The 14,672-nt window shown below is 56.0% G+C and overlaps 7 protein-coding genes across 7 annotated transcripts; 4 read left to right on the top strand and 3 right to left on the bottom strand.

Moving 5' to 3' along the window:
- Positions 1 to 264: 264 nt before the first annotated feature.
- Positions 265 to 2,715, top strand: PHSY_000524 (E3 ubiquitin-protein ligase bre1; the record flags this gene model as incomplete). Its single annotated transcript, XM_012331161.1, has 1 exon — positions 265 to 2,715. One exon carries the CDS (start codon positions 265 to 267, stop codon positions 2,713 to 2,715), a length of 2,451 nt encoding a protein of 816 aa, XP_012186551.1.
- A 278-nt stretch (positions 2,716 to 2,993) lies between these two features.
- On the bottom strand, positions 2,994 to 4,049 carry PHSY_000523 (hypothetical protein; the record flags this gene model as incomplete). Its single annotated transcript, XM_012331160.1, has 3 exons — positions 2,994 to 3,019; positions 3,113 to 3,477; positions 3,838 to 4,049. 3 exons carry the CDS (start codon positions 4,047 to 4,049, stop codon positions 2,994 to 2,996), a joined length of 603 nt encoding a protein of 200 aa, XP_012186550.1.
- A 189-nt stretch (positions 4,050 to 4,238) lies between these two features.
- Positions 4,239 to 5,720, top strand: PHSY_000522 (protein transporter SEC61 alpha subunit; the record flags this gene model as incomplete). The annotated part of the gene is made up of 2 exons (XM_012331159.1): positions 4,239 to 4,278; positions 4,363 to 5,720. The coding sequence occupies 2 exons, from the start codon at positions 4,239 to 4,241 to the stop codon at positions 5,718 to 5,720; spliced, it is 1,398 nt and encodes a 465-aa protein (XP_012186549.1).
- Positions 5,721 to 6,745: 1,025 nt separating this feature from the next.
- Positions 6,746 to 9,319, top strand: PHSY_000521 (Mg-transporting ATPase; the record flags this gene model as incomplete). The annotated part of the gene is made up of 1 exon (XM_012331158.1): positions 6,746 to 9,319. One exon carries the CDS (start codon positions 6,746 to 6,748, stop codon positions 9,317 to 9,319), a length of 2,574 nt encoding a protein of 857 aa, XP_012186548.1.
- Positions 9,320 to 9,647: 328 nt separating this feature from the next.
- PHSY_000520 (hypothetical protein) lies at positions 9,648 to 11,126 on the bottom strand (the record flags this gene model as incomplete). The annotated part of the gene is made up of 1 exon (XM_012331157.1): positions 9,648 to 11,126. The coding sequence occupies one exon, from the start codon at positions 11,124 to 11,126 to the stop codon at positions 9,648 to 9,650; it is 1,479 nt and encodes a 492-aa protein (XP_012186547.1).
- Positions 11,127 to 12,382: 1,256 nt separating this feature from the next.
- Positions 12,383 to 13,352, bottom strand: PHSY_000519 (hypothetical protein; the record flags this gene model as incomplete). The annotated part of the gene is made up of 2 exons (XM_012331156.1): positions 12,383 to 12,727; positions 13,119 to 13,352. The coding sequence occupies 2 exons, from the start codon at positions 13,350 to 13,352 to the stop codon at positions 12,383 to 12,385; spliced, it is 579 nt and encodes a 192-aa protein (XP_012186546.1).
- A 373-nt stretch (positions 13,353 to 13,725) lies between these two features.
- Positions 13,726 to 14,263, top strand: PHSY_000518 (40S ribosomal protein S23; the record flags this gene model as incomplete). Its single annotated transcript, XM_012331155.1, has 2 exons — positions 13,726 to 13,791; positions 13,898 to 14,263. 2 exons carry the CDS (start codon positions 13,726 to 13,728, stop codon positions 14,261 to 14,263), a joined length of 432 nt encoding a protein of 143 aa, XP_012186545.1.
- Positions 14,264 to 14,672: the final 409 nt, after the last annotated feature.

Here is a 14,672-nt window from a genome sequence, read left to right as displayed (position 1 = left end):
TCGAGCTTTTGCGAGAGTGGATCAGAAGGAGACCTCGAACGCCTCCACGAACCCCGCGTTCAGTGGACTTGATTCCATTCGTCTTCCCTTTGTATACCCTTGTGGACCGGGCCACGACCACCGAGTATCGTCAAAAACATCACCTGGAGTCTTCCATTTGGACACACTCCTTGTCAGACACACGAGGTCCTCTCTCGTCTCACATAGACTTGTTCTGGACTGCTACAAGTCGCAGCGCCACCGAAGCGGCAAGCATCTACGATCATGCTCCAGTCCATGTCCGGTGCCGATGACCGCAAGCGAGCCCTGGTAGGAGCAGCGGAAGACGGTCCGCGCAAGCGATTGCATTCCGATGAAGCAACCCCTCGATCCGCTGCCACGCCCAACAACGACGACGATGACGAGGAAGCTCTCCATCCGGCGTATGCTGGTCTCGAAGCTTTTCGAAAGGAAGCTATCTATCGCAAGCTTCTCGAGGCGCGGAGGGATATGCAGCGCATAGAGCGCAGATCAGCGACGTACCAAGATGATCTCGCCGTCTCTGAACAACGTGCTGCTGTTCTTCAGCGATTCTGGAACTTGCTCCTCACCGATCTCGCGACCCGGCTGGCCCTTCAGGACCAGGATGCTTTTGCATCGTCTTCCTCGTCCGATTCCAGGTCAGATCCATCGGCCATGGAACAGCAGCTCCAGCAACAATCGTCCGCGGTCCTCCAGTCCCTCTCCAAGCAAGGCGATGTCAACGTTGTCGAGCTCCAGCAAAAGCTTCACGATCTTGCTGATGAAGCATCTCGTCATAAGCAGGACCTCTTCCTCACCCAGTCCAAGCTGCAGCGAGCGCAAGATGCGCTTGCTCAAACCACTCAAAAGCTTTCCAAGGTGGAGCACGAGTATGTTCGCTACCAGAGCAACCTTCTCCGCGCCACGGAGGGCAAACCAACCGTTCCAGCTGGCACCACCGTCACAGCTTCCGAGCCCCCACCTGCTGCCGAGCAGCCGGCTGCTTTGGATGTCAAGAAAGACGCTGCACCTTCGTCCGCCGCAGAAGCAGGACCAGAAACTTCCGAAGCGCTCCAGAAAGCTCTCGAGGAGCTCGAAAGCGCACGCCAGGATGTCGAACTCACACGGAGGGAGAGCGACTCGAGGTACGCCGAGATTCAGACACTCAACGAAGAGGTGCGGACGTTCAGGTACAAGCTGCATGAGACGCAGTCCAAGTTGACCACATTGCCAGAGGAGGTTTTGCTCAATTCGGCGTTGTATCGCGAGCTGCAGACATCGTTGCGGCATGCCCAGCAGGATCTGCAGAATAGCAGGGAGGCCATGCAGATTCTCGAGAGGGAGGCTAGCGCAATGCGAGAGGAGCGCGGTTCGTTCCAGCAGACTGTCGAGGCGGAAGCTAGCAGCCGCACCGAAGATCTGGAGAAGCTCGTCAAGGCCAAAGAAGCCGACGTCACCCGTTTGCGGAGTCAGCGAGACGAACTCAACGCTGAGCTCACCGAGCGTCGATCGCGGGAGCAGGTCAAGTTCACGCAGATTGAAGAGATGAAGGCATTGCTCAACAGCAAGGAGGAACGCCTGACATTGCTCTCCAGCCAGGTGCGGCGTCTGCGCATGACGGTCGCGGCCTTCCACGGTCAATCTACCGGCGTGTCTGCGTCGGCTGCCGACGCGGAAGAAGACCAATTCGCAATCCTGAGCCGCGAAGCTCAGCAGGCGCAAGCGCGTGTCGCCGAGCTTGAACAGCGTCTTGGCATCACCAGCGAGACCACTGCACCGAACGGTAAGGACGCGACGATCAAGACGGAGGACGGTGTCGAGACCAAGATCAAGGCCGAGGCAGATGCCGAGGCTCTCGGCGAGAGCGAGCTGCACGCAGAGAATCAGCGTCTGCGTCTGTCGCTGCAGGCTGCCGAGGCGTCCAGCAAGGCTGTGGACGACGAGTTGGAGAAGATCAGCGCAGCGTACGCCGATCTGGAAAGGCAAGCGTCTGTCAAGGTGACGGATGTGAGCCGCATGGAGGAAAAGGCGTTGCGGTGGGTGACGGAAAAGTCGAAAGCGGACAACAAGTACTTCTCGGCGATGCGCGCCAAGGATGCGGTTGACGCAGATTTGCGGATGGCCAAGCAGGTGCACGAGCGACAGCAAAAGACGATCGAAGCTTTCACCGAGACGGAACGCAACTTCACTGCACAGTTGGGCGTCCACGAAAAGCAGGTGACAGCCTTCAAAAAGACGACCGACGTGCACGTCCGTCGCATCGAGACGCTGGAGCGGGAGCTCGAGCTGGCGCAGTCGCGCCTTGCCGAGTCGATGAGGACCAAGGAGGCCGCCAGTGACTCGGCCAAGGAGCTGATCAACACGGCCAACGTGGAGAAGGATCAGCGGAAGCGAGCAGAAGAACGCATCGTGCGGCTCGAAAAGGATCTGGAAAGCTCGAAACGGCAGCTGGCCAAAGCGGCTGCATCGGCAGCCAAGAACAAAGGGCGTCGCGACACAGACGCGGGAGAGGGTGGAAGCGAGAGAGACTTCCTCAACGCGCTGCTGCAGTGCTCTTCATGCAAGGAAAGGTACCGCAACCGTATCTTGACCAAGTGCTACCACACGTTTTGCTCCGAGTGCATCGACTCGCGGGTGCAGACTCGACAGCGCAAGTGCCCGCACTGCGCGCTGGCGTTTGCTGTGAGCGATGTTCAGCCTTTATACCTGCAGTGATTCTCTGCGATTGCAATGTCAAAACCGCATTTGTTCCCATTGGCGCTCGACGACGCTGCCTTGTCTTTTTCCTTGATGTCTTGTGCTGTTTGTGTGCGCTGCTTGTACGGACTGCGGGCGACTCAATCTCTGTGCAAATGGATCCAATGTGAGCAGACGGCGTGGATGGTGAGAGTGTGTGGAGTCGAGTGACGAGATTGCTGAGAGAACGGGACGAATGCTAGAATACAAGGATTGAAAACAGGAGAAACGAGGCGAGGCGGCAAAGACGTGATGCTTCATGCTTGAACTCTGCGCTCGTGGACTGTTGAAATACAGCACAAAGTCAAAAGAGTTTAGGGTCAATACACATGCTCACAACAAAAAAGCCTTTGAAACAAAGCCTTGTTGAACTTACTGTTGTAGTGGAGGAGCTTTTCGATGAGATCAACGTGCGTCAAGACCATCCTGCGGCAGCAGTATCGTTTGAGATCGAGCTCTGTCAATGCTTCACCCTCGGTGCGACCGTCGAGAAGGAGGGCAAGGTAGGCATTCCATTTGTCGCCGATGACCTTGCCGCATGAGAAGCAGCGAATTGGAATGATCATTGCGAGTGCTGTGTGGGTGTTGGCGAAGGGATAGTTCCGACGGCGAGGGATGAACTGAATGCGAGATGCTGCCTTTCGTCCTAGCCGGAAGGTTGGTGGGAGTTGCTGAGGTTGGGAAGCGTAACAATGGCAGTGCAGGGTGTACACTCGTATCTGCTGCAACAATGACGTCCGACTGAAAGCAATTGAAACGGGTATAGTTGTACCAGTGGACGAGGTGATGGAGACGATGATGAGCTAGGTGTGCAAGGCAGGTTCGCGATCAGAAAGCAAACCTTCGAACTTTTCGTCAAAAACCCTCGAAAATCCGTGACCCGGATTCAAAGGCTGATGACCTAACATGATCGTCAGTCGAAAAATTGGTTACGCTGATTCTCGCACGATTGACGACCTAATTTCAAAGCACTGCGAGTTGCTGCCGTGTAAATCAAGGCTGCCACTTCCACGTCGCCGGAAGCAGAAGAAACGGGAAAGGCGACGCACGAACCCGCGTTGGAAGACAAGACCAATAAGGAAGCTTTCTGTTCCAGCTCACCGACAGCGGCCAAGTCGAGATCGCCTTTGGCAGCCAAAGCTCGAAGAAGTCTTCGAGACAGTCTTGAATTGGCGTGTGACCTGAGCGGGCCTGTCCACCACCAAGCAACTCGAGCTCGTCACCGCTTCCCCGCGCTGATCTACGCCGATCTCTGCTATTCCTCTTGCTCTCATCATACCCTCACAACCCATCATCTGCACACTCTCTCGCATCGCCGCGTCAAGTTTGCAAATATGAGCGGCTGTAAGTATACCACCGCCGTGATCGACGTCGACGGCCAACAATCTCTTGCAATGATACCATCACAACAATGCTGATCAATTCCTCAACCACCTCGTCTCTACTCCTTTGATACGCCTCGCTATGCAACAGTCCGGTTCCTGTCGCTCGTGCGGCCTTTCATGTCCGTCCTGCCAGAGGTATCGGCACCGGAACGAAAAGGTATGTCTTGGTTGGTAGCAGCATTAGCTTTCGACATCTTTGCTGACTCTCTCGACTCGTAATCTGCTGTTTTTGCGAAACCAGTGCCCTTCGAAAGCCGAGTCATGTGGACCGCCATCGTGCTCGCCATCTTCCTCGTCTCGTCTCAGATTCCCCTCTACGGCATCGTCTCAAGCGACAGCTCCGATCCTCTCTACTGGATGCGTGTCATTCTCGCCTCGAACCGTGGTACGCTCATGGAACTCGGTATCTCGCCCATCGTCACCTCGGGAATGATCATGCAACTCCTCGCCGGTGCCAACCTGGTCGAGGTCGACTTCAGCCTCAAGGAGGACCGTGCGCTGTTCGGCGGTGCTCAGAAACTCTTTGCCCTCATCATCTCGCTCGGTCAGGCCACCGTCTACGTTCTCACCGGCCTGTACGGTCAGCCTAAGGATCTCGGTGCTGGTGTCTGTCTTCTTCTCATCCTCCAGCTCGTCGTCGCCGGCTTGATCGTCATCCTTCTCGATGAGCTTCTTCAGAAAGGCTACGGTCTCGGCTCGGGTATCTCGCTCTTCATCGCTACCAACATCTGCGAGTCGATCGTATGGAAGGCCTTCTCGCCCACCACTGTCAACACTGGCCGTGGTCCCGAGTTCGAGGGTGCTCTCGTCGCCCTCTTCCACCTGCTCTTCACGTGGAACGACAAGTCGCGCGCGCTCAAGGAGGCGCTCTACCGTGACCGTCTGCCCAACGTCATGAACCTCCTCGCCACGCTGCTCATCTTCCTCGTCGTCATCTACCTTCAGGGCTTCCGCATCGAGATCCCCGTCAAGTCTAACCGCTTCCGTGGTCAGCGCGGCACCTACCCCGTCAAGCTCTTCTACACCTCCAACATGCCCATCATGCTCGAGTCCGCCCTTACCTCCAACGTGTTCATCATCAGTCAGATGCTCGCCTCTCGCTTCCCTTCCAACCTGTTCGTCAAGCTGCTCGGCACGTGGGAACCTCTGGAAGACAGTGCGCAACTGCACGCCGTCGGCGGTATCGCCTACTACATGTCGCCTCCTCACAACTTCAGGGAGGTGGTGGGCGATCCGATCCACACCGCTATCTACATTGCCTTCACGCTCACCGCCTGCGCCCTCTTCTCCAAGACCTGGATCGAGGTCTCCGGTTCGGGACCGAGGGAGGTCGCCAAGCAGCTCAAGGACAACCAGATGGTCATGGCAGGTCATCGCGACGCTTCCATGTACAAGGAGCTCAAGCGCGTCATCCCTACGGCCGCCGCTTTCGGTGGTGCGACGATCGGTGCGCTCTCCGTGTGCGCCGATCTGATCGGTGCGTTTGGTTCGGGCACGGGTATCTTGCTCGCCGTTACCATCATCTACTCGTACTTTGAGATCGGAATGCGGGAAGCTGGCGGTCCGGAGATGGCCGCTATGGGTGACCTGTTCGGTTGAAAAAGGGGTCTGCTTTCCACACGAGCACTCGTTCCGCACTGCGTGGATACGCTTGCACAGTCCAAACCCGCCCGTCTTCCCCACCGACACACAGCGCACGCTCGCTCCACCGTGCAAATCACAATCCCCCCTTCTCTCCGCCCTCTCCCGCCAACCCTCTTTTACACCACGCATCAACCTCACCCGTCCTAGTCGCACTCGCGATCCCTCACTCCAACTGTAAATAACCTATCTATTGTCGTCTTTCAGCCGGGACAACGCCCAGTGCAGAAAGAAACACAATTAACTGCCCTTTCATCCAGCACTCTTTCGTCTCGACTTGTTACAGACCGTCTGTGACGCCCGATCTCGTCCCTGAGATCCTGTGAAGAACTCGCAGCGGCATTCGTGAAATTCAACGCCGCTCCTTCCACTTCCTTTGTGACGTGCGTCTCGAGACTCTTCTCTGGCAGTTCGGCGACGTGCGCGGTCGCGTTTCCGATGGGCTTTGTGAGTGACCTTAGGGGATGCTTTTCGTCAACCGTGCAATTTCGTGTGAACCGCAAGACAGTCGGGTTTGCCGACCTGTAGTCGGCCAGCACTTCCTCGTGCTCCACTGCAGGGCGAAGCGAATCGAGAAGAACAGCTCCAGCGAAGAAGAATTTGACTGTAGGTGACTGGCAGCATGATCGGCGTCGCTGACCCTGACCAAGACGTCTTCGGACAGTACTGTACTATAGTATCACACGGCACACCACGCCTTCCTGGGGAGCTAGGCGCCGGAACTTCATCCGCTCTCAGTGTTGGCGAAGTGTGACGGATTCCGAACCTGCAGCGGAATTTCCGACTGACCCCCCTTCGGCGCGAAGAACATCCCGAATCCGCAGAGAGAATCATTTCCAGTCCGCGTATTTACATTCTGAAGAAAGATCCGTGCTGGCTACGCTAGCTCGACTCCACATGCTCTTGCCTTTTTCCCATGAACTTCCAGCTGACATATGGATCGCTCTGGCTCTGCCTCTTCGGTCGATGAACATCTCCTCCCGATGACCGCATCGGGAAACGGTGCAGAAGCAGCAAAGGATGGTGTCGGCAGTAGCAGTGGCCTCTCGCTGCGAGAAAGGATGCGATTGAAAGCGCAGCAGCAGCTTCAAGACAAAGCGCAACCCACCTCGGTCGCCAGCTCCAGCATCGACACGAGGGATCTCGTTGCCATCGATGTCGAGAGTGATGAGGAGGATCTCGGCGCCCTCACACTCGGACGCTCAAAACGACAGGCCGCGCTCAAGCGACCCGCTACATATAGCATCGACCCGCTCGACGACTCTTCCCGACTCAAGCGCCATCCGAACAAGCTTCCCACCTCGCTCGCAAAATATGCTGCCGTACCAACCAGCAAGACGAAAGGTATCGATGGGCTGCTGCGCGAACAGCAGCGTAGGGCGAAACGTGGCACGGATGCAGACGGTTTCTCGAGGGCAGAAGCGATCGCACTCAGCATGGAGCAGGAGAGACTAGGTCGCATGGGAATTGCGTTTTCAGACATGGATTCTGATGACGTGCGTTCTGCTGCTGGCGAAAGATCCCGATCTTCGAGTGTGGATCCGAGACAGACGAAATGGACGAATCTCAATACGAATCGCAATGGGCTCAACGACAACGGAAAAGAGCGAGAGACGACAGTCAGAGCTCTGTCGCCAACGATTCCATCGTTTCTATGGTCCTCGCAGTCCGAAGCCAGTGACTCAGATGACGATGCGGAACGCCATGTCGATGCGAGCAAGACAAAGCAGCAGGTCGAAGCATCTCTCGCTGCAGTCGGCGCGGATGAGGACGAAAAGCAGCTCGCACTCGACATTCTTCAATCAGACGTCGTCCGCAGCAGGGCTGGTGACGTATCAGGTTCCAAGGATCGCATCACTTTCTACAGATCAGGCAAGGTGCTTGCTCCTGTCACGAATACCTTTTGTCCTTTGCCGTGCGTCGCTCGAGACAAGGAGAGCAAGGCATCCACCCAAGTTGCGGAGAAGACAACAGCGACACAGGCCTCGGTAGCAGCAGCTCCAGATGCATTCGACTGGAGCACCCTCGCTCGCCACATCCTTCTCGCTGGTATGCTTTTACCTTCTCTGTATCTCGACAAGCGTCAGATCAGACGTATCTTGGTCTGGCTCGGCATTTCGTTCGTCCTCGAGCGCAATGTCATGCAGAGTCGTCTCATCTCGACGCTCTTCCAATCGCTAATCTTTCAACCGGAAAAGTCGTTCTACGCTCGACAGCTCGACTCGACCATTCCACGAGCGCTCAACGACATAGTTCGACGTGTGCCCCACATTCTCAACGGCATCGGAATGGACGACACCGTGTTCGAAAAGTGTTTTCCTGATCATACCAGCAGAACCGATGTTCCTTGCTTCACCGTAGCTCGACGCAAGGCTGTTCCATCGCAGACACAGGACGGAGCTAGCAGCTCGTCACCTAGTGCCGAGTTTCTCGAGTTCAAAGCGTACCTCACGCAAACCGAACGCGACGACATTCTGATAAACCTGGCCCGCTTGCTCAATACGATCGCCAGCGCCTCCCCGGATCCTACTTTTGTGACCGACAATCTTTCCGTGTTTGCCGGATACGTCTCGAGCATGGCGATCGCTTGTGCGGCCACCACGAACCATGCCGTGTCGGATGCGGTGGCGGGCGCCTTCAACAGCATCTTTGCCCTTGTAGCCGGAGAAGGGGAAGACACTTTGCGAAAGCTACAAGCAGGGGTGTGTACGAGAACGTTCGGCGCACTCTCAAACGACTCAATAGCGGTACGAGCAAGGGTGGTGGGAGCATTTCCGGGAGACTGCGAGGAAATTAGCGCAGTGGGGAGGTGGTTGGCGTGGTACGCATTGACCGAGGACGTTGCACGAGCACAGACGGAGATCAAAGCAGCTTCGCCTCCGCCCGATGGTGTTGCCGAGGTGGTGCCGTCTTCGGATCCTTGCGCCGATGATGGTGAGGACGACTCGAAAGGTGGACTAGGAAAGGCGGAAAGCGAGAGTAGAAGACGGATCCAGTTCGAGTCGCTGTCACTTGATCTCGAGATGCTTGCGAAGGCGATCGACGCGAGAGATCCCAACTCTCCTTTCCGCATCGCGCCGGCTACAGTCGAAAGACTTGCGGACGAAGAAAGCTCTCCGAGCACACCACGACCCGGATCTGTCGACACCGCCGACGCTCGCAGCAGCACAAGTTTCGAGACGATTCTGGCCGCGACTCAACTCGTCTCCCTCTGTCTGCGCGATCTACCCCTCCACATGTGTTCATTCACACCCACGACACCGACACCATCGCAGCCTCACGCCGATTCCGCTGCAGGTAAATGGACGAAAGCACTTCGGCACGCACTCGAGCCGTATTCGTCGATGAATCCGCAATTGGATGAAACTCGCATCGCTGCATTGCAGAATATCGTCGAGAGACTGGCAGGTGTCAATGGCAGGATCAGGGATGATAGGGGCAACGTGATTCTGCAGACGCTGGCGAAGGACCGGCTGCTAATGCTGTGCCATGCGTTGGAGTATGAGTTGGAGGTGTTTTCGGGGAAAGGAGAGGTGAGGGGATCGTTCATCAAGTGAGGAATACGAAGTTTGAGTTGCGACTCAATGCATGTTAGACGACTTGAGAGACACGGTGTATACGTGCGAGTGCGGAGCGGAGGTGCCAAGTGAGGTGCTCGAGGGTGTCAACGTGAGATCTCGACAGAGCCACTTGGAATGAGCATCTCGCAGAGTCTCAAGTCTCAACACACTTATCGCGTTCGTCGCGAAACATCTATTCTCATCGACCATGAGCAAAGTTTCTGTTCCAAGATCAAGAACCGAGCTACAAACATACTGACACACGGATCGAACCACCTCTCCGCTCCTGATCCGAACCCCTTAACGACCCCTTCTAGCTGCGTGCTCAACTGAACGACCCAGCAAACATCGCAATCAACGTAACCCACGCTCCCCTTCCCAGACTCTCGATCCCCTCCTCATCGACCATCTTGTTCAAGCAGTCAACCAGCCCCTCGTACCTCCTCACGACGGGAGCGCCGAACTCGGCGGCTGCTTCTTCGGCCGTCTGCTCCTCGATGGGCCGCAGCGCGATGACTGGCTCGGGAGGTTCTCCCCCCGAGAAAGTAGGTTGCGAATTGAACGAGGGATTTGACGCGGGGGCAGGCTGGGCGGGTTCAGCGGTGGTCTGACCGAGGACTCGAGCGGATTTGCTGCTGGCGCTGGTTCCATTCGACTTGGGTTGGGCGGTACCGACGTCTCCGTCTTCGTCATCTTCGTCTTCGATCGCGAAGGATGGCCTGCCCGGCAACTCACCTGGCGACGAAGGCAGCGGCTTGTCGACGGCGCTGTCGGTCGATTTGCGAGTGGAAGGATCCGCGTCCCTGTAGCTTCCGCCGGACTGTGCCTGTGCAGCTGCGGTCGCTTGATGCGAGTACGGCGAGGGAGCCGCGCCGCTGCCGTTGGCCGGTACGCGTGCGTATGCCCTGTGAAGCGGGTTCTGCCTCTCTGGTCGTTGCGTCGAGAGCCGTACCATAGCACACTCGAGTGGAGCGAGGACCACAACGCTGATGACGTTCCACAGCACAAAGATGGGCAGACCGACAGGGCTAATCTCGAGCATGTTGGAGTTGGGGCCCGAGTAGGTATCGTCGCCTGGTGCGGCAGGGTTCGCGCCGGGAAGACCTCCAAGAGACGGCACAGTGAGCTGACGGACGACGCGGGTGGCAAGACCGATCCAAAGGATGTGGAGTACGTTGGCAGCAAGCAGACCCGGGAGCATGTAGAGGCGCCACGGCTGACTGAATTCGGTGTACGACAAGAGCTCGCGCAGGTTCTCCCTCGGATTGTTGAGGGGAAGGATGCGAGGATGCACGATGGTACGGTAGGTGATGACGTTGAGAGGAAGCGCAGCCAGCGAAACGAAGAGCATATAGAAGAGATTTGCAAAGAAGCTGAACTGGCCCGGACCGGCTGGACCGGCCTTGTACGCGCTTCCGGGCGCGCTTGTGGAAGCTCCAGAGAAGAAGATGAAGGTAAGCGTGCTCAGAGTGAAGATCTGAATAGCCACGGGAATCGAACCCTTATAGATGCCAGCCCAGCCTTCCAAATGTTTGGTTCGGAACATCATCGAGAAGACGCCAGTGACGACCGGACCGATCTTGGCGCTAGATCTGCGTTCGGAGAGCAGGAATGAAGAAAGCGCACGTGGTCCACTCGTCGAGCCGGCGCCATCTTCGAGCACGTTGTCGAGGCTTACCGCCTTGGGTAGATAGTTGGCACGAAGGCGAACGATGGCGCCGTTGAAAGGCTGGGAGATGAGCACCGAGATGCCGATGGATAGCGTGATGGCTATGAGAAAGACAATTGCGTCGAAGAGAAACATGGTGATATCGAGAACCTTGGCCTAGTTGCGGGAGTGCGAGGTGAAATGCGGCTGGGTGAAGAGTTGTTCTCCGGTTTGCGTTCGAGGTCGGATGCGATGCGTGCCAGTCGTCGACCAAATAAGCTCTCGACTTGAGCTTGTTGAGCTTGCTTCAGCCTTACAGATCGAAATGAAGGCGGGTGATGGTGATAAACAAGCAGATAGGATGTGTCCTAGAAGGGATGCACTTTGCACGGTCCAGTTTGGGCTCGCTTGCTCTTGCTCAGCTGCGACGTTGAATCACAGCCGAAATTAGAGTGCGCCTGAGCTGCACGAGATGTTTGGCATTGAGAGTTGGACCCCGAAGCAAACAAGAAATCCGGCAGCAGGTTGAGTCAAAGCGTTGGTTGCGAGTGTTGAACTCCAGCACAGCTTCGGTCGGACGCGTCACAGCTCCACTGAGCCTGTTGTTGTTCTTAGCCGAAAATCCCTGAGCCAAGCTGAGTTTTGACACTTCTCTCTCGCGAACAACGTATTTAGACGTAACATTTGGGTAAATTTCTATCTCCCAAAATCACGGAGGTCAGATCCCTGAAAATGGGGTGTGTGGAGAACGTGGAATGCTGTGCAGGGAAAGATGCCGAAAATTGTATCATGCGGAGGGTAGAGGGAAGCCGAATCGAGAATGCAATCCACTTGGAAAGGATCACATCGAAGTCCGCGGTATGCGCCTCCGACGCACAGCTATGCGTTCTGGGTGAGCGTCATTGGCAGTTGATTCAGCCGAGCTTGGAGCTGCGGGTCAAGCGAAACCCTTCAAGAAAGCGAATTTACGATTGATCCCATCCGAGGCCACGACCTTCTTGAACGATCCTCATAAGACAAAATGCAGCGCCAAACACTACATGCTTGCTTTTCACACTTTCTGAAGCTCACGCGTGAGCTCAACACCTCAATGAAACTGGACTGATACGTGGGAGGAAACACTGAGCTTTGAGCACTGACACTGAGCGTCGATGCGAGTGATCGATGGTCCTTGGGTTTTACACGGTTGCAGTGTGCAGGGCTCAGGTTGAGTCGGGTTTTTTTTTCGCAGGGCAGGAGGATGTGACACACAGACATGTAAGTCAGGTGCGCGTCAAGCTATGACACGCCTGTGGTCTGCCCTAGCGTGCGTCGGCCGGCACACACAAAGTCGATTGCGGATGTGATCGTGTTACGTAGAGAAAAGACGGAGAATCGAGAGAATGCGAAACACTTTTGAGGGGACGATGCGTTTAGAAGCGGAGAGGGGTGAAGAACCACTTGTTCTTGCCCGAGGTGTACTTCTCCTCGAAAATCTGCTTAATCTGCTTCTTGGCGTCCTCGCGTTGCGAAGGCTCCTTGAAAGTGTCCTGGGTGACGGCTCCCTTGAGACCCTCGAGCTCGAGTGCGTACCGGGTGGGCATAAGGTGGTTGTACGAGATGACCTTGACGAAAGGCTTGACCTTGGATCGCTTTGCGATCTTCTTAGCACCCATACGCTTGGTGACCTTGGACGGGTATCGCTCAATGCCGGCAGCGACAATGTAGGGGAACGACTTGTCCTTGGAGCCGTCATCGAACTGCTTGATGACGACAACCTGTTGGGTTGGTGGCGATCGGTGTTGGGTGATGCGGATAAAAGTCAGTCAACAGTGCGGCGGAAGATGAGCGAAATGGACGCCATGAGCAAACGGACAGGAACAGCCTCCGAGTCGCAGCAACACATGGACATCGCCCCCCATCCAACTTTACGTATCCGCGTGCCAATTGCCGTTCGAGTTCGTGTCGACTCCCTCCTGCTTGGAACCCTCTCCCTCCTGCTTGGAACCCGTCTCCCTCCTGCTTAGAACCCATTTTCCTCCTGCTTGGAACTCGTCTCCCTCCTGCTTTCTGCTGTGCGCTGCTGATGCCGAATGCTTCGTGGCCGGACTCGAAAACTGATCATGAAATGCTCGTATGTCGGTGCTAAAAAAATACTAACCTTCTTACCGGCGTGACGGCCGCTAAGGACGACGGCGACCTTTCCTGGCTGTAGACGATGATTAGAGAGACACATAATGTCAGCGCGATGTGACTCGGAGACGACATGCTCGAGATAGCAGCATTACGACGCTGTCGATCTGCGTTTGCAATGACTGAAGTGCTGGATGCGTGTGCGAGTGTCGATGACGCCGGCTGCTGCTTGTGTCGGCGCTTGATACACACCTTGTAGATCTTGGGCATTATGATGGACGGGAGATCTTGATGGAGGATGATGGCGACGAGAACGTAGAAGTGGAGTAGCGAAACTTCTAAGTGACCCTGTTCTCTTGTTGGCTGAGCAAGGTGCACGTGACCGAGAAAAACAAATCTTCTCACGCTGGCTTCAAAATTCGTTTTTGCATCGCGCCGTGCTGCCCACATTCGATTTCCCATTTTATCCGTGTCACACACGGAGCCGAGCGCGCGAGGGGGCGGGGCGGTGTGGATCGATCAGCACGCTCCGATTGTACACCGACGCAGGTTCAGTACATCCCGACGGACGTAATCTTCACAACACCACCGATATCTTCCCCTGCAGACGGCTTCCCTCCGCTCATCTCTGCAGTTCTTCAAGATGGCTAAGCCTCGTGGTCTCAACACAGCTCGTAAGCAGGTCTCGACCCGCCGAGACAACCGATGGGTATGTATCTGCTCAACCTTGAATACGACGATGGCACCTGTATGCTGACCTTCTGCGCTCCACCCGCATCGCTCTCATTCGCGACTCATCGATTCGACGACAATAGGCCGACGCTCAGTTCAAGAAGCGCGCTCTCGGCAACTTCTACAAGACCTCGCCCACTGGAGGTTCGTCCCAGGCCAAGGGCATCGTTCTCGAGAAGATCGGTGTCGAGGCCAAGCAGCCTAACTCGGCTATCCGAAAGTGTGTCCGTGTCCAGCTCATCAAGAACGGCAAGAAGGTCGCCGCTTTCGTGCCCAACGACGGTTGCCTCAACTTCGTCGACGAGAACGACGAGGTTCTCATCTCCGGTTTCGGTCGTGCCGGTAAGGCCAAGGGTGATATCCCCGGTGTTCGTTTCAAGGTCGTCAAGGTGTCCGGCGTTGGACTCAAAGCCCTATTTGCCGGCAAAAAGGAGAAGCCTCGTTCCTAGTCAATCTTCTCGCATCTGTACATCATCGCATCGTCATTGCGCTTCTCTCAAATCACCTCGCACGTTTGCCACCAGAATCGTCTCACAAGCCATCTCACGACGAATGAATCACTTCGTATTTCGATAACGCCATTCTCAGAACGAGGCAGTGCTTTCGTGAACATCTGTTGAGACAAAGTGGATATGGTTGTTCGCAGCATGGGTGGATCGCATCTTCGTGCGATATTATTACGAAGGTGGAGCTGCGCGTGACACGCATGGCTCGAAGATTCAGCGAGTTGGGTCAGCAAACATGGGCTTCGCCGCGAGCGTTTCCGTCAAGTCGAGCGGACGGCGAGTTTTGAACGCCTCGCAACCATCTCGGGTTCGAGAATGCCATTGTCTCGAACGATACCGTCCGCTCCGGAGC

The sequence above is a fragment of the Pseudozyma hubeiensis genome (genome assembly GCF_000403515.1).
Source record: "Pseudozyma hubeiensis SY62 DNA, scaffold: PHS8, whole genome shotgun sequence".
Lineage (NCBI taxonomy): Eukaryota > Fungi > Basidiomycota > Ustilaginomycetes > Ustilaginales > Ustilaginaceae > Pseudozyma > Pseudozyma hubeiensis.
This window is presented reverse-complemented; position numbering and strand designations above follow the sequence as displayed.